The sequence below is a fragment of the Natrix helvetica genome (genome assembly GCF_964273705.1).
Source record: "Natrix helvetica genome assembly, chromosome: 5".
NCBI classification, from domain to species: domain Eukaryota; kingdom Metazoa; phylum Chordata; class Lepidosauria; order Squamata; family Natricidae; genus Natrix; species Natrix helvetica.
In genome coordinates this window covers 67,135,954-67,160,847 of record NC_138551.1, presented here as the reverse complement: position 1 = coordinate 67,160,847, position 24,894 = coordinate 67,135,954, and the positions used below count along the sequence as shown (strand labels likewise).

At 35.5% G+C, this 24,894-nt stretch overlaps 1 protein-coding gene across 4 annotated transcripts in view; it reads right to left on the bottom strand.

Annotated features, from left to right (window-relative positions):
• Positions 1-4,892: 4,892 nt before the first annotated feature.
• EDRF1 (erythroid differentiation regulatory factor 1) overlaps positions 4,893-24,894 on the bottom strand; it is a 33,364-nt gene continuing 13,362 nt past the window's right edge. For 2 of the 4 annotated variants that reach the window (XM_081954805.1, XM_081954807.1), the window contains 17 exons: positions 24,351-24,462; positions 23,314-23,461; positions 21,663-21,771; positions 20,538-20,649; positions 19,739-19,999; positions 18,273-18,344; positions 18,029-18,179; positions 16,849-17,037; positions 15,926-16,126; positions 15,314-15,536; positions 12,882-13,101; positions 11,781-11,939; positions 10,630-10,779; positions 10,333-10,486; positions 10,015-10,130; positions 9,561-9,727; positions 4,893-6,206 (listed from right to left, as the gene is read on the bottom strand). In XM_081954805.1, coding sequence (XP_081810931.1) covers positions 6,044-6,206; positions 9,561-9,727; positions 10,015-10,130; positions 10,333-10,486; positions 10,630-10,779; positions 11,781-11,939; positions 12,882-13,101; positions 15,314-15,536; positions 15,926-16,126; positions 16,849-17,037; positions 18,029-18,179; positions 18,273-18,344; positions 19,739-19,999; positions 20,538-20,649; positions 21,663-21,771; positions 23,314-23,461; positions 24,351-24,462 — 2,707 coding nt within the window. In that variant the 3' untranslated portion in view covers positions 4,893-6,043. Of the gene's footprint in view, positions 6,210-9,560; positions 9,728-10,014; positions 10,131-10,332; positions 10,487-10,629; positions 10,780-11,780; positions 11,940-12,881; positions 13,102-15,313; positions 15,537-15,925; positions 16,127-16,848; positions 17,038-18,028; positions 18,180-18,272; positions 18,345-19,738; positions 20,000-20,537; positions 20,650-21,662; positions 21,772-23,313; positions 23,462-24,350; positions 24,463-24,894 lie in introns of all 4 variants that reach the window. The other 2 variants (XM_081954806.1, XM_081954808.1) reach the window with 1 other exon arrangement.

The following is a 24,894-nucleotide window of genomic DNA, read 5'->3' as shown; positions in this document are numbered from 1 at the left end:
CTATTGTATTAGTAGCAGTGATAAATACTGCTATACACTAACCTGTATTATATGACAGGTAATCTAACTAATGTTTGATGAGATAGCTTTGTTTACACAAAAAGGAACGGAATTGTAACTTTAAATCATGTTTTTGCATTTCCTTAGTAGAAGATAAAAATATTCATACTTGAATAAATATATTCATCAAGGCTGTATTTTAGGGAAGCAGAGCAGAGAAACACCAATTAAATTGAAGGCATTGGATAAGAAAAAAGAAGTAAATAAATCTAGTTTTTACCAATACCCTTACTTTATGTCTCTACACTTTTCTATCTTTGCAAATTACCTTTTTTTGCACACGTATTCACGTATTTTGTGTGTGTGTCACATTCCTTGTGCATGAAACAATCTGTTTAAAATTCAGATTCTCTACCAGAAGCCCAAAATATTCTGCATATAAAATTTAAATATATATATTCAGATCCCCAAACAACTAAATTCTAAGATCACCCACAGGCATTCCTTTTATAGTTCTCCATAAATATATTAAACAGTCATCCTCAGCTTACTCCCTGCTCGGTGTCCATTTGCTAAGCATTCCTTTTACCACAGGCATGCATTATTTTTATCTTAAACCATTCTTACCACATTCATCAACTAATCTAGAACTCCAGTCTTCCATAATTCAAGCATTACTAATTTCATCATATGCTTTCTGTAAATCAACACAATATCAATAAACTTTCTAACATATGCACGTTCTTCCGTGATAAGTGCACAATAAAAATTCAAAACCCTGGTAGTCTTACAGCTTAAAAAAGAGAAGTATGGCGCTCAGATCGCAAAAATAAAAATATTTGAAATAAATAGCAATCGGTGATATTTTAGAAAGTGACAAAGGAAAATGAATGAACACATGGTTAACATTACAGAATAAGATCTTGTTTTCTGCTTATCTTTTGTATTTTGTTTTTAAGATTGTTAAAACTGTGAGTGCTGAATGGGTTACTAAAACCAGTGTGGGAGCTGCCAAAAATTTTTGTATACCCATTTACCTTTCCCCATATATGTGTAAAAACCAATAAAAAAATTTTGGAAAAAAAAAGAGAAGTATGGGAAACAAAGAAGAACAAATCCTTGAATTAGAAGCTGTAGTGTCACAAATGAAAAAGCTTTATTCTACCTAAATGTGAAACATTCTTCCCTAGACGACAGTACCATATCTTCGATTACTTTTCTTTTCATATTTTTGATTCTGCTATCTGTAAGCTGAAGAACGTATTCGTGAATTTTCCAAGGCTGATCCAATAGAATGACAAGGTAAGAGATACTGTTCTGTTAGGGAAACGTGTGTGACAGTTTTGAACTGAGAGGTCTTTCAGATGCCTTACTAGAAAGCATGATACTAAAGTATGTGAAAGCTTACACATTAGTATCCCTCTAATTTGTTCAGACAGAAAGTATGATGCCTGACTGCTCCAGTGGAGAACAAAAGGTACATTACACTAGTTATTTAGTGCTCTGGCTTCAGAACTGACAGTTCCTGCTCTGCAATTTCTCTCTGATGCCAAAGTACATTAACTGTAAAGCTAGAGGGGAAGAGAATTGCTGCTTATATAATATAAAGGACAGGGTTTATGGGCACTAAAGCAATTCAGCTGTTTTTGTAGTCACTGGTCAGCATAATTATATGTATGATCCAGTCAGCTAGAGTCAAGTCAGCTCTTGTACAATTATTTCAGATCCTGTACTTCAGGAGTTGTTTCTGTTTTTCATTTTTATGTCAACTCTTAAGTTCTCAAATAAGAGCTTCATAGTAGTGGGCTACAGTGTTGATTCTACAGTGCAGAACACAAAGTAACAGGTAGACATCTTAACATTCCCTTCACAGCAAGAAGCTCATCTGGTTTCTATTAGTCCAAAACTGCTCTCTGTTCTGGAAAATTCCCTTCAAACTGCACTGAACATTTTTCTTCACTGACAATCAATTTAAGCTTTCCATTCTGACACTAAAACCCTTTTCAAGTCAACTCCTCACATGCAAGTTACATAAGAGCCACACTTTAAATTGCATTATCAGCTGCATTTCAAAGGCAAGATAACTTACTTGTTCATAATCTAATATTTCACTCTTTAAAATCCACTTATAAAAAGCATTATTTCAGCAAATATTGTTTTGAGAAGTAATAGTAGTTGCTACTTAATAAGGTTAAAGGAACAGCTGGCTGCCTAATGAAGATGCTACCATTTTGTTAAAGCGCAGAAATAATAAGACATTCAATAATGGTATATAATTTCAGCCTGTGTTGTTTTGCTACATTTTAAAACCTACAATAATCTTTTGAAGGTGTAGGGATGTCCATTTTAACAACCAAAATTAGAGGGACCTATTAGCTCAAAGGTATTTCATTTACAGACACATTTTCTATTGAAAAAGGATCAGTCTCATGAGAATGAAACATAAGACACAGGGATAGTAATAGAACTACCATCCAAAGCAGTGTTATTTGTATCGGGGGCATTACCATCTGCTGTTTTTTTAAACAAATCTTTTGTTTAATATTTGGTGAAGCAGGAATTGATATTAAGGAGAAAAAAATAAGCTGCATGTAATCTGCAAATTAATACATTTATCAAATTATAAATAAAAGTGATGAGTAAAATGCATCTAAGAGGTTCCTGTTTAGATTGCTTCAAAATTTGCAAGCCAATTTAAGGAATCTGTTGCTTCAAAGAATTGGTTTCTTAATGCTGTAGCTCAGTACATAGAATGCTAACTCGTTCTATAGTACAACCATTATAAATTAGTTTGTCAAATAGATATTAACTACAGTACTTAATTTGAATTAAATAGCTCGCATCTCTTCAATCGCATAAGAAAGGGGTTGATTTCTGCCAAAACTGCATTGATAGCTGTCCAAAGTATTCTCTAGTCTCCAGGAGCAGAGGAACAGCTGTCAGAATGCAAATTAGGGCAATGAGTAACTAGGACCTCAGAGCTAAGATTAGGAATTCTGTTAAATGATTCTATACCACACTGGACTATATAGTGAAATCTCAAGACTATTTTTAAAATATTTTACGTGGGAAGCATTTGGAAAAGGGCAAAATAATAATAGAAGTTGGCCCAAGGAAAAAGAAAAATGAACAAATTTAAAGGCAGCATTGAATATTGGATTAAGCAATGAGGCAATACATTCCCAGGCATAATATAATTAAATTATGGTCTCCATTTTTAAAAAAAGCAAACCAGAAGCTATAATGTCTTGAGTATGGGTGGGTATTTTCCCTCACCTCTGAAAGTTAATTTTTTGAAACAAAAGATGTGGTTGAGACAGTGGAATGGGATGGGGTGAATATTTTGGCATTTTTTTTAGTTGGGAGAATTTGGGTAAGATAAAGGTAAAGGTTCCCCCGCACATGCATGCTAGTCGTTTCCGGCTCTAGGGGCAGTACTCATCTCTGTTTCTAAGCCAAAGAGCCAGCGCTGTCTGAAGACGTCTCTGTGGTCGTGTGGTTGGCATGACTTAACGCCAAAGGTGCATGAAGCGCTGTTACCATCCCACCAAAGTGATCCCTATTTTTCTACTTGCATTTTTTACATGCTTTCGAACTGCTAGATTGGCAGAAGCTGGGACAAGTAACAAGAGTTCACTCCGTTACACAGCACTAGGGATTCGAACCGCTGAACTGCTGAACTTCTGATTGACAAGCTCAGCGCCTTTGCCACTGAGCCACCGCGTCCCTGATAGAATTTGGGTAGAGCTACACAAATATGCTCAGCCTCCAAAGTTCAATATATCTATTTAAAATATTAAAATAGGAGTGGAGTAAGGAACCCACCCCTCCCAAATGAGATGAGTAACTACAGAACCCAAATTGTTCATATGTGCTCAGGACCTACTGTTGACCTATTTTAGCTAGACACTACTATTAGTAGCTCACACTACTATTTAAATAATTGTCTTGTTTTTTGCACTTAAAAATATTTTTAAAACATGGACAATATGTTTCTGATTGAAAGATGGTCCAGAAATATTTTCTAGAAATGTACTGAAACTTTCATTTAAAAAAGAGGAAGAGAGCTCCTACATAGTAATTTTGGGTGGTGACAAAAAGACAAAGAATGATAACTACCTAAACACTGGAGGGTGGCAGTAGATGGGAAATTAAGACAGAAAAATTAAAGTTGGGCATGACTATTGGGCGACAAACTACATAGAAACTGCTGGGGTTACGGAGAAGAAACTCAGTGAAAGGGCTAGGTCAAAAATGGTGGGCTTATCTTCAAAATGACAGAATGATATTGGATGTTTAATCTGTATAACCATTGATGTGACAGAAAAGAGGCCACACAATATCCGGCCTGCATATGCTGAATTGCTACATGGGCAGAATTGTACTGACCAGACCTTACAACAGAAGTTTGAAGCAATCACCTCAGGGACCCCCAAGGGGTACACGCTGCAAGAATTGTGCTGGTAAATAGATTCATAATATTGTTTTGTCATTTTAACACGTGAACTTCTCCACTCCAAGACAAATGAAAGCAGCTGTTATTAAATAACTTCATGGTAAATGGGTTTGTGTTTTTCCACTTGGACAGTTGTCCTACTTCTGCCATTTATTTAGGTTCCTGCACAAATTAATATTTTAGCAGGCATGGTTGACAAACTATAATTAGCCACGAGAAACTTTTAGTGAGGCATCTGTGATGCTATGAAAATTTCAAAGGTGTCTACTAGTACAAAAAAGATATAGACCAAAATTTCCTAAACTAAGTAGCTAAGGTGCCATTAGGTTGCAATAAATGCTATCATTGCTAACTCTGTAAAATACAAATGTTGCTTTTGGGAAGAGTAGGCAAAAGGAACACACAACAAAAGTAATAAAATGCTAGCCTATAGGACTCATTTTCAATCAAACACATTTTAATATACAACTTTATTCGCATTTCTGAAAAAAATGGTGGCTGAAAGTCAACATAGCTCATCTGCCTTATGCAACATTCTTCCCCCTGAAGTGAGGTTAGCGCCATTCCTCTTAATGTTCTGGAAGGACACTGGTAAATATTCACTCAATTGTGCCTGGTGGTCTTTTATATTTTAGTAATGATTATTTTATGTTTTTAATCATTGATCTTTTTATACCGCTAGGACAAGACCATCCTATCCATGCTGCTGAGAGAGGGAAACTTTGGGTCCTGTCAGTCAAAGAACTCCAACTAGTAGGATAGAGAAGAGCCTTCTTTGCTGCAGCACCCACCCTCTGGAACATTTCACCCTCCAAGGCAGAGGTGGGGAACTATGGCCCCTTACTGACTTGTGGATTTCAACTCCCGGAATTCCTGAGCCAGCCATGCTAGCTCAGGAATTCTGGGAGTTGAAGTCCACAGGTCATTAAAGGACCATAATTCCCCACCCCTGCTAAAGTAAGATCTGCCCCCTCCCTCTTAACCTTCTTCAAGGGCCTGAAGATCTAGTGGGCCTGGGGCTCTGGGGACCAAATGGGTTAGTCCCAGATTGGGGATGGCTGCTAGATTGATGGCAGACTCTACCTCCCCCCCCCCAGCCTTGCTTTCTGCTCACTTTTTTGTTATATTGATGTATTCTCGTTTTTTGTCATTGTTACTTTATTGCTCTAATACAGCCCACAGGCAGGATGTATCATGTGCTGGCCATGCCCACCCCCGTTTTAGCGAAGGGGAAAATCCTGATACGTCAAGTGATGCCGCTGTGACGACGTGAGTTTGACACCCCTGCTCTATTAATTCACTTCTGTCTTCTACACGTCTGTTCATTTTTCTTCCTTTTTATTATTGTAAGGCTCCTAGAGTAATCCCATGGTGAGATAGGTGGCAAATAAATTTAACAAATAAAATAAACAAAAAAAAAACCCTTCATAGTAATATTTAAAGAATAATGGTCAAAATTTATTTTTCCAACTGTACAATCTTAAATATATAAATAAAATCAAGCAGTCCATATTGGACAGAAACACACATTCCATTTTGATCAAGGCACTGATTTACCACAATGCAGTATGCCAGCATTAAGGTGGATCATTGAATTCCCAGATTATTTCCTTCATTGTCCCGAGTCAGCTGTTTCAGTATATTTAAAATAACGTCTGTTCTTTCCAGTAAAGTTAGATCTTTGTTTGCTGCTGATCGCAAGAGAAGTGAGTAAGCATACTTATTCACCTTAAGATTTTCTTCATCTTTACTGCTGGAGAAAAGTAGAGTGGAACAGAGGTTAATCCAAATGCATAAAGAACTCTGAAAAATACAGTCTTTGCTATAGGACAGTGATGGTGAACCTTTTTTGGCTTGTGTGCCAAAAGCGGGCGGAGCGCAGGGGGGTCGTGTGCGTGCCACACCCATAATGCTTTGCACATGACCCCAGCACATATGTGCGCGCGAGCAGCGCTCCCCCCTATTTTGGGCATACTTTTTTCGTCCTCACTAGGCTCCAGAGGCTTTATAGGAGCCTGGGGCGGGCGAAAACAGTCCCCCCCGCCCTCCCCGGAGGCCTTCCAGAGGCTACAGGAGCTTCCCTGAAGCGTCCAGAGCGTAAAAACCAGCCCTACAGGGAAACCGGAAGTTCGGGAACAGACTTCCGGTTTGCTCATAGGACCGGTTTTAGTCCTCCGGAGCCTTCAGAGACTTCAGGAGGCCTCCCTGAAAGCTCCAGAGGGCGAAAAACGACCCTACGAGCAAACCGGAAGTCTGTTCCCGAACTTCTGGTTTCCCCGTAGGGCTGGTTTTTACACTCCAGATGCTTCAGGGAAGCCATAGGGTCGTTTTTCATCCTCTGGAGCCTTCAGGAGCCTTCAGAAGGCTTCCCTGAAGGCTCCGGAGGTCTAAAACTGGCCCTATGAGCAATCCGGAAATATGTTCCTAAACTTTCGGTTTGCCTGTAGGGCCGATTTTTCGCGCTCCGGGGGCTTCAAGGAAGCCTCCGAAGGGCGAAAAATGGCCTCAAAAGGCTGAACTCGGCTGGCCGGCGCGCATATGCGCGCCGGCCAGCTGACAGGGCAACACCTTGCGTGCCCTGACAAATAGCTCTGCGTGCCACCTGTAGTCCACGTGCCATAGGTTCACCATCACGGCTATAGGACATCAATAGGAACAAGAGACACTTCTGTTTATTCAAAAGGGAGAGTTCCTTAATTTATATCCATTTTTCCCTCACTGAAGGTTTTTCAGTCACATCTCATACTGCTTCTAAAAATAGTCCAAATCCTTAAAAATAGTTTTTCAGGAGGAGAGAAAGCTTCATTTTGGTGGCAATTTATTGGATCAAAAACTTATATTCTTTCAGAAATGCATACATATATAAAGTTAACCAAAGACATCTATTTGCATGTTCCTTTCCCATTCTTTTTAATAAGAAAGCAGATATTTTCCACAAATATTTTCCCTCAAAACAAGAAGCGATTAAAGCATTAACGCTTAGCAACAGAAGGAACAGCCTAAATTATTATACTTACCAGTTCCAACAATTCTATCAGAATATCCAGAATTGTTTTTTTAATGATCAATTTAAAATGCGTTATGTAGCCAAATATATTGAGAGACATGTAGTAATAGCAACCTGGTTCGTGCACTGCAATTGCATTGATTGGGTTATATAATCTTTTAATACAATATTGCCTATAGGTTTCCATGAAGGAAATATCTTACATTTTATTTTAATCAAAGAAATGCATCAAATTAAGAAATTATATCCCTGTGAATTTGTTCTATTTTAAAATACTGTACTTAAATACACTATCACTGCTCTGAAGTATTTCACAGTGTGAAGTTTAGCAGAGAGTTGAAATAAATTCAAGGGACACTCCTAATCTTTCTGTGCAGAATATTGAACTCAAATGTTTCCCTAGGTAGCTTAAGGTTAATTTGTTTCTTAATAGCAAAATTAACTTCATATAGTCGAAAAGAATTCTAAATGTGCCTTTTGCCCTTTTATTTATTTTCTGTGGGGTTTACAATGGGGTCATCACATTGTGACTTGAATATTTGAATATGTTCAATGTCACAGCATGAACAGTTCTAAATGGAATCTGTTGGCATGTGCAAGTTATCAAATTACATAAATGCAGATGCAAACCAGGGTAATATTCACAGCATTTATCTCCCTAAAACTGTGATACAATACAATATGCCAATTAAAATTTCACAAACCTAAAACTTGAATTTAGATACCAAGTCCCAAACCACAGAACTATTGGCAATCCTGCTATCATGGCTGTTCACTGCTTGCACGCAGAAATGTTATAATATCAGCCTTAATTAAAGAGTTCTAGAATATCACAAAAGTACAAGCGGTCCTTGTTTAGAGATTACAATTGGGACCAGGTTGGTGATGCGAAGTGGTTACTAAGTAAAATCACAACTGGATTTATTATATTGATTTGCTTTACAGGCTTGCAAAGGGGATAGTTGTGAGGATGGGTCATATAATACAAGACAGTTGTTAATAAGGACTACCTATATGGTCCTTCAAAATCATGTTTTAATGAGAAAAATATAATACAACTAATTATTTATATCGTACTCTTTGAAAAAAAAATGATTTTAGTTCCCTCCATCTGCCCCAAATGAAAATTTCAAACTTCTAAAACTATGGTCAGGTACAATAAACTTCTATTACTATAGTACCTGTATATTCTATTATTACTAGTACCAATAGAATTAGAGCAACTATTGGTATCAACAGATTATATAACAAATGAATTAATTTTGAAATAGGAATTATATTCTTTATGTTCTGTATTTATATTGCCATCTTGTGGAGAGTTAGAAATTCTAATACAATTCCTGTGAACCTTCTATTACAATTATAACCAGCCATACATTCATCTCCTTTTCTTTATGGATATATTTTGTCCTGGAATGCTAACATTATCAGTTTTAATTTGATTATTAATTTTTTCCTGGCAAGATTGCAGAGTATCTCCTTTCCCTTTCCTTCTTGTTAAAAAAAAAACATTGGCAGCTTTCCCCCCATTCGGTTGAATCAAAGTAATAAGAGCTTAATGCTAAAAACAAAAACTTTCATCACTTGATATAACAGCTCTGAGATTCAGTAAACTACACAACAAAAGCATGTAATTTATTACCTTTAATATATGTATGCATTAAGCACATATGAAAGAAATCAGAAATTGCCTGATACATATAGATCCCTGAAAACAAGGGTAATACCTCTTTTCTATATCTTCTGTTCCTATCTAAATCTTCCATGTTTAACAGAATATATGTAGCATCTTGAAAGATAAACAAGCATTTCCTCACTTAACAAGGCTCACACTAGATAAGAACATGGAGTAAGTGAAAATGAAACACTAAAATGAACAGTTTATCCAACTGTTTGTGCATCCTAAAATGTGACCAGATATACAGAACACACAAAAAAGAGTAGGAGGTAACTCTGCAGAGTTTATAAAAACTATTCTAGGATTTCTATTTGGAGTACTGATACCCAGCCAGTGATTCAAATTCACATTCAAAAAGAAATTTCTCCATGGTATGAAATAAAAGTTAAATGAAAATAACACAATATACTGGAACTTACCCAGTTTTCTTCTTGGTTGACGAAAGCAACTTGATGAACTGAAGAAGAAGGAAAGACAATCGAGATTCAAATATACTAAGGAGCTTCAATACTTCTTCTTTATTAAGGTTAGTAGATGGATCTTCAACAGGAACTCTCTCAACACTGTTTGAGTCATCAATACATTTCTGAACAGAAAGGGTTTTATGGAATTACTGTAATGTCTACGTAGTATGCCTTCGGAAATTCATTAGATGCACTTCTACAGTCAGAATTCTATAATATTACAATTTTAGGAAAAGTACTTAAAATGAAGTGATAAAATTGAACCTGTCCAGTCAAAAATCTTTTTATAACAAATACATGAACTTTTTGTAACAAATATGAACTTTGATGCTTTGACTAAACATGATATACAATATAATATGCAAGCATATCCAAACATAATATGAAAATATGAAAATTAATAGCTTACCTGTTCACATTCAGCACCAAGCTCTTTCCTGATAGATTGGAAAACAGACCGGCACTGAATCATTACATCTAAGGCCCCAGACAAAGTCTTTAGTTTTCCAGTGCTGCTATTCTGACCTAGTGGAATCACAAAGGTAAGCAACATAAATAGTTCATAACTGCCCGGCCCCAAAATAGGAATCTGCAGGTTTTCGTTTTGAATACATACTGTAAACATTTTGTTCAAAGCCACCACCAACAGGTTCTCAGAAAACTACTCCTCTATTTAAAATAGGATTGTACACTAAATTAGGGAAATGCTTTAATTTAATTCACTTACTTGTCATCTGAAATTCAGCAAACGCCACTCTTTCCAATTGCACGCGGAGAAGTTCACATGGTGCATCCTTCAAGAGCTGAAAAAACTTCACGGCTTTACTGTAATGAAGATCAACCAGTATCCTGTGCTGTTTACGCTGATGCTCATCCCCAACCTTCATCAATAACATAGTTTGACAAGTCAGCTCAAGAGAATAGCAACCAGTGTTTTATATTAGAACATTTTACCAACATACATGTTTATAAGCATGCACATTCACAGAAAGACCATGTAACCGTGCAATTTTGGAGAAAATACCTGATTTCTCAGACAGCTATGGTACATGGAAGCCAACCTGTGGTGAATTGTGGCTGCCCGGTACTGGCAAAGAGGTTGCCTTGTAGTCACTAACTCAACATCACAGTATTTCAAAGATTTCATCATTGATTCGCTAACTTCTTTTTCTATCTAAAATACACAAAATAAAAACTTTAAAAATTTATATTAAAATCAGTTGAACTTATAACTCTTTTATAATCCTGTCCAAAATGATAAAGCATTATAAACCTTGACAATGATCATATAATTTGTCTCCCAATGGTGTCACATGAAATCTATTTTCAGGCCTAGGTTCACCATTGAAACTGCATTGGTAATCCCACAAGAATGACCTATGTCAGAGAGAGACGCAAAATGATATTGATTTCCCTGAATTTCCTTCCAGGTTTCCAAAGCTGACAATGACATCAGGTGAACGGTATGACATTCTAAAGCATGGTCAGTGGAGCCAGGACAAAAAAAAATACACTTGATCTGATTTCATTTAGAAGTACTGCATACTTATTTACAATTAAATTACATGAACCGAATGCAGTTAAAGTGAATACTCACTACATACAAAATTTGCCCCTTTTTATCATACAGTATTTGCAATTCAGTAGAAATCATTGAAAGAGGCTCATGAGGATCTGAAAAGAACTTCAGATTGTGCATTTATGTCTTAAATAATGGGGGGGGGGGGAGCACCTATCTCCTGGAAAAAATGCCCCAAGTATACCAATCCAATCACAGAGCTCTTTGAGAATCCTGTTCATAATCCTACCCGGTGGATTTCTAAGGAATAGTTATCTTAATATAGCCTTCCTTATTTATTGCAATCTTGTATGATTTTTTTTTTGTCTTGAAAGTGTGTCAGAAATCATTAATTTGTTTCATCAAGATGCATCACTGTATCAGGTTTTTCATTCTTTTTAAGTGTGTATATTACAATACAGTTTTAATTTAGTTGTTTTAAACTTTAGTTTAAATTCTGTAAACTATATGATGGAAGCTTAACAGAGAAGCAACACAGCCATTCAGTAACAAACAATCATATTATTGTGGCATTTAACAAGCCATATATAGATCCTCATTATTTACCCATTGATAAAGTAATAGTTGATTTTCAATAATCAAGTCAAATCTGATACCTGTTCTTGAGCTTTCCTAGATAATGGTGCATAATCTTGCAGCAGAGTTGCCATGGTAAAATATGTAGTGGACAGTTCCCAGTTGACAGAATCCCAAACAGCTGAATGGATTTCTCTTTTATTCAATGATCGTAAGGCCTTCAGATAATAATCAACAGCCTATAAGATTTAATGATTATGGAATATGAGACATTTACAGATGTATTGAAACCAGTATTAGTAATATTATTGTAAGTCTCACAAAAGGCAGTCAGTAGTGCTGGCTGATTTGTAACGCTAAGTATAAATACAATTATATTTAGAGGACTTGTTGTCCAGAGTTTTTTGATATGGAAATCTCCAGATATAAAGGACTATAGAATTCCTAGCCTTTGGGAATACTGATTGGGAATTTGGGATATCTGAGTATAACAAAGAGTCACAAGTTACGGAATATTACTTCGCTTTTAAATCTCTCTATACATTCTGGATTCTGAAAATATTTTCACAATTTATCGAGTTTTCAAATATTAATCAATGAAAGATTAAGTGTGAAATCTTGTATATCCACAACAATATCCTTTTATGATCACAAATCAGGATCTTATACCCAAAGTTTTCATTACGCTTTAAAAAAAACTATGTTCTATAGTTCCCTTGTGACTGTTTTCTATTAAGGAAAGAATGTGGAAAAAGACAAAGTAAAGAGCTATTTGGGCTTCCATGACATATTTATCTAATGTTACAATGCGAAGTCCAAATGTGAGTAGTTACTAATATGAATACTCCAGTGGAAAAACAATCTGAATCAAGAACACTAAAAGTTGCCTCTCCATATTTTATTAAAAACCTATTAAAAATTTTAAAGGAATTGTAAGTTTGAAAGAATGATTTTAAATAATATTGCCAGGATAAAATTTAGATACTAACATGAATTTCTTGCCCTCGGAAAGATAAAACTGCATAATAAATATTAATAAATATTTTGAAGTCCATGAAGTTCATACTAATATTATCGTACTACACTTGAAAACTTAAGCCTATGCCATGATAATAAAATCAGTGTACATATTATTCCACTGATGAATGGCAGTCCGCTTAAATGCTTAGACCTAGCCTTACCTTATTATAATAAAGAGCTTCTTCAGGAGAAAATTCTCTTTTGAAGTCTCCACCCACCGCACAGTGCGCATGTGCACAAATCCGCATTAACCTTCCCATGTTACACAACAGAAGAGCAGCATTGGTTGAATCATCAATGGATCCAAAGTTCTGAATCCCTTTTTCAAAAAAAGAGAAACTTTTCTTCCAAAGTTGTTGCTCTGCTGTGGATGCCATTTTGCTCTCTGTAACAGAATAAAAGGAAAGGAACCCATTTCATTCAAAGAAATCAGAAATAACATCTGAACACAATTCTGGAAAATGAAGAAAAAATACATTTGCTGCAAATGCATAAAGAACATTTCAAATGTTTTTGTTTTTCCAAGAGACAGATTGGAAACTGTCAGGAGACAGCAGCATGGCAGTACAAAAACAAGTAAATAAATATTTTTTTAAAGCTGTTTCCAACTTTTTTTCTTCCTGAAGTTGTTGCTCCCATGATGGTTACCAGGATTGTGAGAAAGTCATAAATAGCTAAGGATCTAAATATAAATTCTTAGACCTCACAGGGAAATTACTCCTAAAACAGAATATTCTTCAAAAAGCATATTTAATTATAATGTTTTCAGGTTAATAATCTCATGTACATTATTAAAATGTTTTCAGATTTTGTTTTAAAAAAGAGCACAGAACTCATAAGTTTTGATCTGATTAAAAATATATAATTTATCAGATCAGGTTCCAATTGTTTGATCTTTTCTATAGATATAGTATCATTATAAATGAACAATGAAAAAAACCAATGAACCCTAGGAGCATTTTGCATAAGATAGGCATCCTTATATGTATTATAAACAAACAGTATAGACAGAAGCACTTACAGATAAAGCAATGGAACTCTGCATGATATTTATATGGTTAATGGCTAATAAACAGTAAAAAAAATTTCTACAGGGTTATGTGAATTTCTGTTGAAAGTTAACAATATTATTTTTAACAAACAAGGAAGAGATTTTGTTTTAGATACCACTAAACAGTTTGAGACACTAAAGTTCATATTCATAAGATTGAAAACCTGAAATAAACTAAACTAATGAACTAAAACTGAACTAAAAATGTGTCACCAACAGGAACAAACCAGGCAGGACAGCAGACTGAGAAGAGAAAAATCTGGAATCATCATTTGTATCGGACAACCTAGGGGAAGGGTGTGGTCTAGGGACAGGTAAAATCCCACCAAAAATAATGGGAACAGGGGTCCTGAAAAGACAGTACAGAGCATTCTCTGCAGGAAGGAAGGGTATGAAAAACAGTCCCTATCTTCCTGCATTATTATTCCAGTGAAGTAGTTAATCTTTTGTATTAGAAACCTATATAAATTCCGCTTAATGTAGCTCGTGAGTAATTCCATGGGGATAGAAAGTAAAGAAGTTAATGGAAAATTTGATAGAAAATTAAGAGAAAATACGGGCTACACTGTAAGAATGAAATGGCAGGTTTTCACTTGGTTCAGTATTTCTTTTGTAATAGTAACTGAGAAAGCATATAATAAAAGCAATTGGATTTATTGTGGAATTATTTAATTTTTTGCAATAACAAGCAATAATATTGTATTGATTCTTTTAAATATTACCCCTGACTGCAAAAGAATAATACCTGAAAGAAAAAACAATAGCAATGAATGCTGTTATTAAATTGGCAGAGCAGGCATGATGCAGGTACCATCAGTTAGAGACCTACAGTTGGTGGGTCCCAAGAAACATGCCTTCTCTGCCATGCCATGGCATTGGCCTTATGGAACATTCTCCCCTTCCCCCAACTCCAACCCTTTCAACATTCCGGAAGGCCCTTAAGCCCTGGGGCTCCCAGGGAACTAAAGACTTACTTAGTTGGCTTCACTGTTGCTATTCTTATATTCTTATAGTTATTCTCACTATAGTTTATATCTTTGTAAATATTTTATAGTATTTATCTTTTAAAACAATTTTTATGTTTTACATTGTTTTCTTTATACATAGTTTAATCTGTCTGTTTTCCACCAAGACAACAGACAGCAATATAAGTTTAATAAATATATAAATAAAAAATTATAAAATAAATTTTATTTTTGCTTTCTGCCACTAATGTGCAACTGGTAGCTGAGTAGAAATCAGCTTGGCATTTGAAAGAAACATTAGGCAGAGGAGCATCATTCTCAATTATTTTCCTAAACTGGCAATACTATATGTATATTAAATCAGTATCATCTACTTTTATGGAAGTTACTTCATAATGCTTTACAACTATACTTAATTAGATTATGCACAGCAGTTTCTCAATTACATTGTACACAATCAACACATTATCTTCTACTTTTGGGATTGTTTTCTGAATTGTAGATCCATGCTTAAAATACCAACAGAATATAAACATATACACATGGCTAAAATAAACTCATACACATATAAATATACTTGCCTACTCTTTCACTTTGTAAAGCAGCAGCTTGGTTCATATAAAATACTCCAATTTCATTTTGAATATTGCCCATTCTCTTCACCACTTGGTTATACTGCTCTGAATTCTGCTCTTTTAAATTACTGAAAAGCAAAATTTCATGAGCTGCCTCATAACATTTGCAGCTGACCGAAAGTTGGCATTCCAAATCTGTAGACAGGTCAGTAGCCCAAGAAAATACTGCAAGAAAAAAATAGCATAATAAATGGCCAAATATATAGATATGTCTATATTAAATCCATTACACAGGGAAGTACATGAAAAACTAAAAGATATTTATATATCAGGCTGGAGTGAGACCTCGCCGAAACGTTGCCAAGACAATCTCAATCTTGCATGGGAAAAGACCCGAATACAACAAGACCAGCATATCTACAAATATATATTTGTTTTCGTAGATTTTCACGGGTGTAGGTATGCTGGTTTTGTTGTATTCGGGTCTTTTCCCGTGTAACCTTACACGGGAAAAGACCCGAATACAACAAAACCAGCATATATATATATTTCTTTTATTTTGATTTGGAGAGCTGCCTGACCTATTGTTATACGCAGGTTACAGTCGTGATTACCTTGACAGCTAGACTCTCGATGTAGGCTATGCAGTATTTCCTGATCTTCTTTTGTTTGAAAGTTATATTCTTCAAGGTATGCAGCTCTGTTGTTCGCATTCTGGGCCAGCATTAATTGAATATCACCACAAAGAGTTAAACTCTGACAAAGAAATAGGAGTACTTCAGAGAGCATGTTCATGAAGAGGCAGCAATATGCATCTAATTGGGAAAAAATCAGAAAGGATATTGAACTGGAAGTTAGAATATCTCATTACTAAGGAACCACATTATGAAGAATTGTACTATTCTAGCCTCAAACCTTCGGGCAGATTCAAGAAATAAAAGTCCATTTATCTAACTTCTAACATCAAGCTTGCTTAAATAAATTGCAAGTGCTAAGAGTAATATTTACTAGTGTTTTGCTAGTAGCAAATATAATTGCCTGAATCCATATTTATATTCAGATTGTGGGTACCAGTGAACTGTCAATCTCCTTGCTTCTCTTGATTTTTAAATAATTTTTAAAAATAGCAAATCAGATGACACATGCGGTAAAGCAAACTGCTAGCATCATGTTTATGGAATAAAATACCTCTGGGCTCCCCACAGTTTTCTTAGACATTTTTAGAAAAAAAAATATATCAGTTACAATTCAATGCTTTATTTATACATTTAATAACCTGATGCCCCTGCTTCACTGAAAGGGTTAGGGTTGAACTGGGGTGGATCTGAGCATTCCAGGAGGCTGGAGATGAGGGGCAGGAAGAAACCTCACCAATCTGCCTGCTGACTGACATCTCCAGATATTAGAAATAATTAAATTGTAAAATACATTGTAAAATTGTAAAAGCAGTCAGTTTAAAACCCTCAGATATCAAGAAATTATGAAAAAGTAGATATAAAAATATACATCTGAGATATATAATAAAAGTCCTACTTACCATAACACTGTAAAGCTAATCTTATGTACCGTAATGCTCTCCCATATTTCTGAAGACTCACAGCAGCATCAGAAAGGATATAATAAGCCTTTGAAGATTTTAAAATCAGCTGAAGTTTCATTTTGTATTGCCAGGTTCCAGGGATCATTCCTGACTGACTGGAATGTTTTACTTCCTGGAATGACCCCACTAGAATTAAAAACAATGATTAGCAATCTTAATATAGAATAGAATAGAATAGAATAATTTATTGGCCAAGTGTGATTGGACACACAAGGAATTTGTCTTTGGTGCATATGCTCTCAGTGTACATAAAAAGAAAAGGTACATTCATCAAGAATCACACTTAATGATAGTCATAACATACAAATAAGCAATCAGGAAACAATCAATAAAAGTTAAAAGGTTTACATTTTGAAATTAAATTAGCAATTTAATTCAATTTAATTTCAAATTAGCAATTTAGCCATTTTGAATATTGAGGTAAAATTCCTTATTCAAATTAACCTGTTTTAGCTTTTGCTCACTTTTTCATTTCTATAAAACAATCTGAATATGTGCCATGAATTTTGAAGGCCTAGAGAACTTTTGCTTATTACTTTATCAATAATATATATAGGATCAAATAAATATATATAATTGAAACAATGTTCTATCTACAAACTGAATTACCTCAAGCCACTTACTTAAAATATATCTTAACAATTAATATGTCTACAACAACTTAACATTACTGTTAAAACAGTAACTGAATGTTCAAATATCTCATAATGATTTTTTGTCATAGCATTTTCCTCCAAGTGCAGGATCTGCTTTTTTTCTTTTTGATCCATTTGAGTATTGATCCATTGATTGAAACAGGAATTGACAAAGCATGACACCCAAGCCCAACATCATGGACAAAGAGAAAGAGACCAGCCCAAAGTCACTCAGCCAGCCTTCATGCCTAGGGTTAGGGTTAGTCTCCATGTTTCTAGCCTGGTGCCTTCACCACTAGACCAAGGTCTCATAATAAATACACTAAATGTAGACAAACACATTAAAAAAGCAAAGTTTTACATATAATTCAAAGTAATGCAATCACTTTATAATGAAAGCAATATTTGGGGTTAAAGGCCTTCTCGACAAAACAGTTTACCATCCATGGAAAGCCATTTAGGATGCAACAAAGCAAACTTACTCTTGCCTAAAAACAAGGCCATCTGTTTTTCAAGGCACTCAGGGCCAACTGTTGATGATTCATCTTCATATTTTAAAGGGATGGGTATATTGGGGTCCGCTGCAGGAAGGTCACTTTCCCTCTTGATGCTACTATCAACCGATTTTAAGCCCTATTATTAAAGAAAAAAAGTTTTTCAATACTGTACCAGCATGTACACATTAAAAAACTGTTAAATAGCACACTTCTCAATTACATCACTTACTTCAAGAACATAGCTGAGTACTAGTCTGCATCGTTCTTCAGTGTCATGGCAAACAGGAAAGGCACAGCTAGGCTTTATAGAAAAGACAAGACATTTTCATGAAACTAGTGGAATTCAGCTTATATTCTCATTGAAAAGCAACAAAGAAGCCATTCTTATAAAGAATATAAGCTGAAGATGAAATCAAGAGAACAATTGACTGCAGGATTTACTTTTCAATGGTTTTAATATACACAATTAAGGGAGAGGTTTAATATGGACAGAAAGTCACCAGACATAGGACAGAATTAGAATTATATACAAATGAAAATCATGTGATTTCTAATATGTATAAATAATTGTTGAGATTTGAAATGGAACCTTTTTTCACTAATTTATTTATTTATTTATTTATTTATTTAAACTTATTAGTCGCCCCCTCTCCCCACAGGGACTCGGGGCGACATGAAATAATTGAAAACAGTCCAGGAAAGCCTACAGAACCATCTACTTTATGTAGAACCTGTCTATTCAATATCTATGGGTTCAGAGATCATGTTATAAAGTCTTCCTCCCAAGATGTTAAAAAATCCAGTATTCATAAGTAGAGCCTCTTAGTTGTACAGTAGTTCTCCTGCTTTGGAATACCTCAAACACACACACACACACACACACCCCGCAGTAATGATGAACACTTCCCTGTTGTCACTCCAGAAAGTTATGAATATAATATTTTTCCAATGATCTTTTGCAGTAAGGAACAGACTCTCATCAAAGACAACCAGAGGCAGCGGTAGCCATATATATAATCAAATGATATTGTTGGAGTTTGGGGGATTGTTTGAGAGTGTATGGATATAATCCATATTATGCATAGGGGTCTTACATGCAAATTTTTAAAAACACATCTTTGGAATTAAGAACGAAGAAAGGAGAAAAAAAGTGGTAGGTTAACTGATTCATCTAATGTAAGTTTAAAAGATTCTAACGAGCCAAAAAAGTTGATAGGGTTAGGGGTTAGAAAAAAATAACATGGAGTTATTTACTTGAAATAAATTATTTGTATATCTATTTTTGAAATACATGTATTTCCACTGAGGACCCAATGTAACCCAGGTAATCTTCAACTGAAAACTCCTCCTCTAGTGTTAGATTTAGACCAGGGATGGGTTACTGCAGGTTTTACTATCGGTTCGCAACCCCTGTGTGTGTGCTGTTCAATGTAAATTGTTCTTCATGCATGCACAGAACAATTTACAGTGAACTGCGCACACGCAGTCACTAAAAACCAAAATGGCGGCGGCCCAGGGGCGAAGAGGAAACCAGTTCGGGGGCATGGCAGGCCTGGGTCGCTGCCAGTTCTGCGACCCAGGCCTGAATTCCACCGGTTGCTCCCGAACCGGGAGCAACCCACCTCTGATTTAGACCATAAAATACAATCCCAATGCTAACTGAAGTGGAGTATCAAATGCAGTAGATAAACTTACACGTATTTGATGAGTAGACTTGTATTTTTCAGGTACCGACAATTCTCCAACAGATTTGATTATAGCAACAGCTTTGCTGTCATCTGGAAAGTCTGAGCTGGTGCTATACAATCCATTTTCATCACTATCAGGCATTTCTTCTTCTTCTTCACTATAACTTTCATCAGAGTTGCCATTTAAAGGAAATTCGCTGCTTTCTTCTTTTTTTGGCTCATCTAATTGGAACAGTTCTGAGAGCATGTAATTTGCTGAAGCAATCATCTTATTTGAAATAAAGACAGAAATAAGAATTCAAAAGGTCTCCCAGCGCTATATTTTTTTTACACATACCTTAAAAATGGATTTAAAGGTAAAATATTTAAATCATGCTTATTTTAAATGGTAGAATAGGATGTACTCATTAAGTTCACTTATAACCCTAAACGTTATTTTGGCAGCATGTGAATAAGTTTTCAACCCAAAATTTCCCAGTAAGGACATTGTTCCGGTATTTTAACTGTTATAGCTGAAAAAAGGCAAATTGAGTTAACTTAAGCTGTGCTTTATTAAAATAAGCCAGGTTCAACTATCAGTCAAATACAACAAATTCCAGATACTTTAAACCACATGAAGAGATGTATACAGCCAAAGTTCATTGAAGCAACTTAGCATTATGTGCAATCTAGAATTCAGTGAGGTTGCATAAACATGAAGAATCTTCCATTGTAATTGGAGGTCAAATTACTTAATTTTAACCAATCTATATAAAATGTTTTCACTAGATGATACGGAAACAAAAGCATACAGATTTAATTCTTACCTGAGGATGCCTGCCTTTGTCCAATAATTTTACGCAGTTAAGGAGTAAAGTTCTAATAGTACCATAATATTTCCGGTTTTGTGTTTTTTTCAACATCATATTACATGCAACTCTAAGCAAAAGTAAGGGAACAGAAAAGAAAAAAAATTCTCATATTTCAAATATCTACTAAAATTTTATTTTAAATATGCATGAGTAAAGAATGCATTGTAAATATTTTAAAGACAAGAAAATGCTGATGTCATTGAAGACAATCTTTTCTTACATGCTTTACATTAATCCTAAATTTCACACATGTACTCTTTTGAATGTTATCTTTGTAGTACTTCAGCATAAGTTTTGCTTTTAAACACATAACACACATTTCCCACCAACTTTTTGCCTTAGAAGTAACAAAAATCCTATAAAGATTATGAGATATTTCACTCTCTGATAAACAGTTTACCAGGGCTGGCTTTAGTTCTAATGGACCCACAGCTGCTCCCTTTGGCTAAAGCAAGCTAAATAAAGTTGGCATGATGTTTCCTTTGCTTTTAACAGAGAAAATAATTAAACTGAACACCCACCCTCCCAAAAGACATTGTCTATCCTTGTGGTGCAAACAGCATGAGATATAATGTAAGTTTTTTCTTGTCAACTTCAAGTACCTAGATTATTACAAAACTAAAATAAAATTCAACTAATTAGCATTTTCCAACTTTCTTGAACACAAATTAGAACTTTTATTAGTATTTCAACTTTGGGATCAAATACTGCAATAAACCATTTAATGAGATGTAATTTTTACTAAGCATTACTCAACATACTTATAGAGTAGGATAGGTTGCTATACCGATAGTATGTTATCATTATAATGATATAACAATTTGCTCAAATAAAATATTTTGCTTTTTTTCTTTGCATTTTTGCCTCCTACAAAATACCAATACCAGACTCCATTTAATTACTTTTTAAAAAGTTAAGTGCTGCATCAAAACAAGTGCCTAGAGGATTAACATTTTACACAGCCACTAGGATTAACTCTTTACTCTTGGTAAAGGTCTTGAACGTACATATGTAAAAGAAGGGTCACGGAACCCTTCTTTTATAGAGATTTGAATCCTCATGATATATAAAGTAACTTACTTGTAGAGAAGAATTGCTACTGGCATTGTGAAAGGGTTTTGGTATTTATCTTCTGTTTCTTCACACAGGGTAGTGAGATCATACAACTTCACTATATCACTTCCACTTGCTAAAAGGAAAAATGTTCTCTATCAGTTTGTCTGATAAAATTAGAAGTCCAAAGAATAAAAAGCCAGAATTGTTGGTAATTCTATAGTATTTTAGAATATAAAGTTAATGAAAAAGATTTGCTCTGCTTTCAGTTTACGTAAGCATTATTATGGCTCAAAGTTTTTCAACCACAGAAAACTGAAAAATTGGAAGCTTTCTTCCTGTTCAGTTATGTGCATATTGCACATGGAGGTATTAGACGTATGACAGTGTGGTGCAGTGGTTAGAATGCAGTATTGCAGGCTAATTCTGATGACTGCAAGGAATTTGATCCTGACTGGCTCTTGGTTGACTCAGCTTTCTGAAGATTTCCGAGGTCAGTAAAATGAGGACACAGATTGTTGGGGGCAATATGCTGACTCTGTAAACTGCTTACAGAGGGCTTTAAAGCACTGTGAAGCAGTATACAAGTCTAAGAGCTATTGCTATTACTCCCCTTCACTGCAAGCCTGAAAGCTCACAAGATCACTATTGGCAAACCCAAACTTAATAGCACTATCTCCTTATGTTGGTGTAAATCAGTGCTTCTCAATTATTTTCTGTCATGCCCCCCCTAGGAAGAAGAAAACATTTCGTGCCCCCCCCCCGCGCAACTGTAAATAGTATCATTTGTCTATAACAATTATTGTTCCAAATCCAATTACAACTGCAATGATATGATATAATCCTTTCCTTGTAGGGTCCTATCAACAGGATCAAACAAAAATACAGTCCAAATGTTTCCTATAAATAGGGCATGTTATGAACTTTAATAGTGAAAAAAAATCTTTCAAAGTTCGAACCCTTTTAGATAAAGGATAACACCCACCAGATAAAGGAACTTTGAGATTTTCAAAAGACTCTTTAAAATGCTATTTCTGTTCCTTGGGATATCATTATGAAATTGAAGTTCATTCTCGTACTTCCCATAAAAAATATGGTTTCTGGATTTGATAGCAAAAGCTTTTGCTCCCGCTTCCCCTTGCCCGCCGCGGCCAGTTGCAGGGCGCAGATCCCGCTCGGAGAAGGCGGAGCGGCAGCTCCTCCCTCAGCCAGGAGCCAGCGGGGGCTGGTCGGACAGGCAACCTCGTCGGGAAACTCTAGTCCGCCGCCTTCGCCGCCAGTTAGCCCAGAGGAGACGCGAGCGAGGCCACACAGACAAACTGAAAGCAAACTGTTGAACGTGGTGGCGGGACCCCGCCTGTTGCTCCTGGCTCCTCGTTTGCACCCAGATGGAAAGGGAGCCTTCGCACCCCCCTTTATGGAGCCTTGCGCCCCCCCTGGGGGGCGCACCCCACTATTTGAGAAGCACTGGTGTAAATGAAGAGAGACATTGTATGCATTGTTGGTGTAACCAGTGATTAGAAACGTTTGGGAAAGAGATTGCTATTTCACTATCTTCTTCATTTTCTAAGAACTGTGAGCCTTCGGTACCGTATTTCATTCCAAGTCATAGCCATGTTGCAAATCACCCTTTCAAAAACAAATTTTAAAAAAACCTATCAGTCAGGGGAAAGTTTACCTTTAAACAGCCAGTATGTATGTCCTTCTTTTGTACAATTTGATTTCAGAAAAGATAATATATTTTGAGCAATATCTTTTATTACTTTAGTAGAGAAATTGGAGTTCTCCAAGTTGGGTATATCTTCTGTCTTAATCATTTCATATTTCTACAACAAAAATGGAACAATTTTCAGAACTTAAAAAAATACTATTTGGATTATTCATTGCAAAAGTTTCATTATACAGGTAGGCCTCCTTTAGCAACTGTTTGAAGCTATGGTGGATGCCCCCAAAGCTACTAACAATGTGGTCCTGAAGTTAGGGCCACTGCAGTGCCCCTGTAGTAGTTTGCCCTTACAACCAAGCAGAGGGATGCTGCAGTGCTTCCCCTAAAGTCTGTTGGGACTTTGAGCGGTGGGTATGGCTTGGGGAGTCTCAGGAGGTGTAGTAGATCTTGGGAGGCCCAGGACAGGCAGGGCCTCTCCATCGAGGCACTCTATACTCCATTTAATGACCTATGGGTTTGTTTAATGGCTGCATCAGGAAGAGCAGAGGGCGGGGATTGTTAAGCAAGGCTGTCTAGCTTAATGGCTGTCATCACTTGCAATCATAATGGGCAGGCTCCACTAGGGTCATAAATTGAGGATTATCCATAAAGCTGAAAAGCTTGCATAACTTTTTGTGATATATTCTATGGATAATATAGAACTGACAGTTATTAACATGCATAAATGTAAGTTCTTGCATACAGAAAGTACAGTACTGTTTACAAATCAAACATGCATAGAAAGACATTCACAATGAAGTCTTAGATGGGCTGCTATCTGCTTGCTATAGCAACCTTCCTTGAATGGATGCCTTTCATTTTCTTCAACTAGTGTGCTCTTCAGTAATCAACTAAGCTAGATAGGAACTTCAAAGTTACATCAGGACATATATATAGGGGGATACCACACTGGATAAAATCATAGTAAAAGTATACTTTTATTCCTCTGACTTATTCTTTTGCTGATTGAGATTAAGAAAGCAATCAGAATGTTTTGACTGAAAACATACCTGAACAATTCCATTGACATGGAAACACATAACAAGTTCTGGAACATTGCAGATCAAGTTGTCCAACCAATAATCAATTCCTGTTAGCACATTAATTGGCTTATTGTTATCCCTTCAAATAAAAATGTTCTAATATTATTTCAATAAAATAATAGTTAGGACTCATTAAAATATAAATAGAAGTGTTGATTCCAAATTAAATACTGTTAATACAATATAAATATGTAAATATTAGCTATCAGGACTAAGAGGAAAATGGAAACATTTGCAGCAGATATGAAATCAAAAGTGGTTTTGAAATGACCATTTTTGTAATTTTATTTCTATTATGTAGTGGAAACTTTAATTTAAGAAGCAACTTTAAAGGTTGTCATTTAAAACCAACTAATCAGAAGATCACAAAAAATAAATTATTAATTGCAAGTGAAGTACAGAGGTAAAAAATGAAAAATATACAGAATAGAACCCAGAATAGAAGTTTGACCTATCAATATTTTACATATTTTAAATCCTTCAAATTTAATATACTAACAACATTGAACAG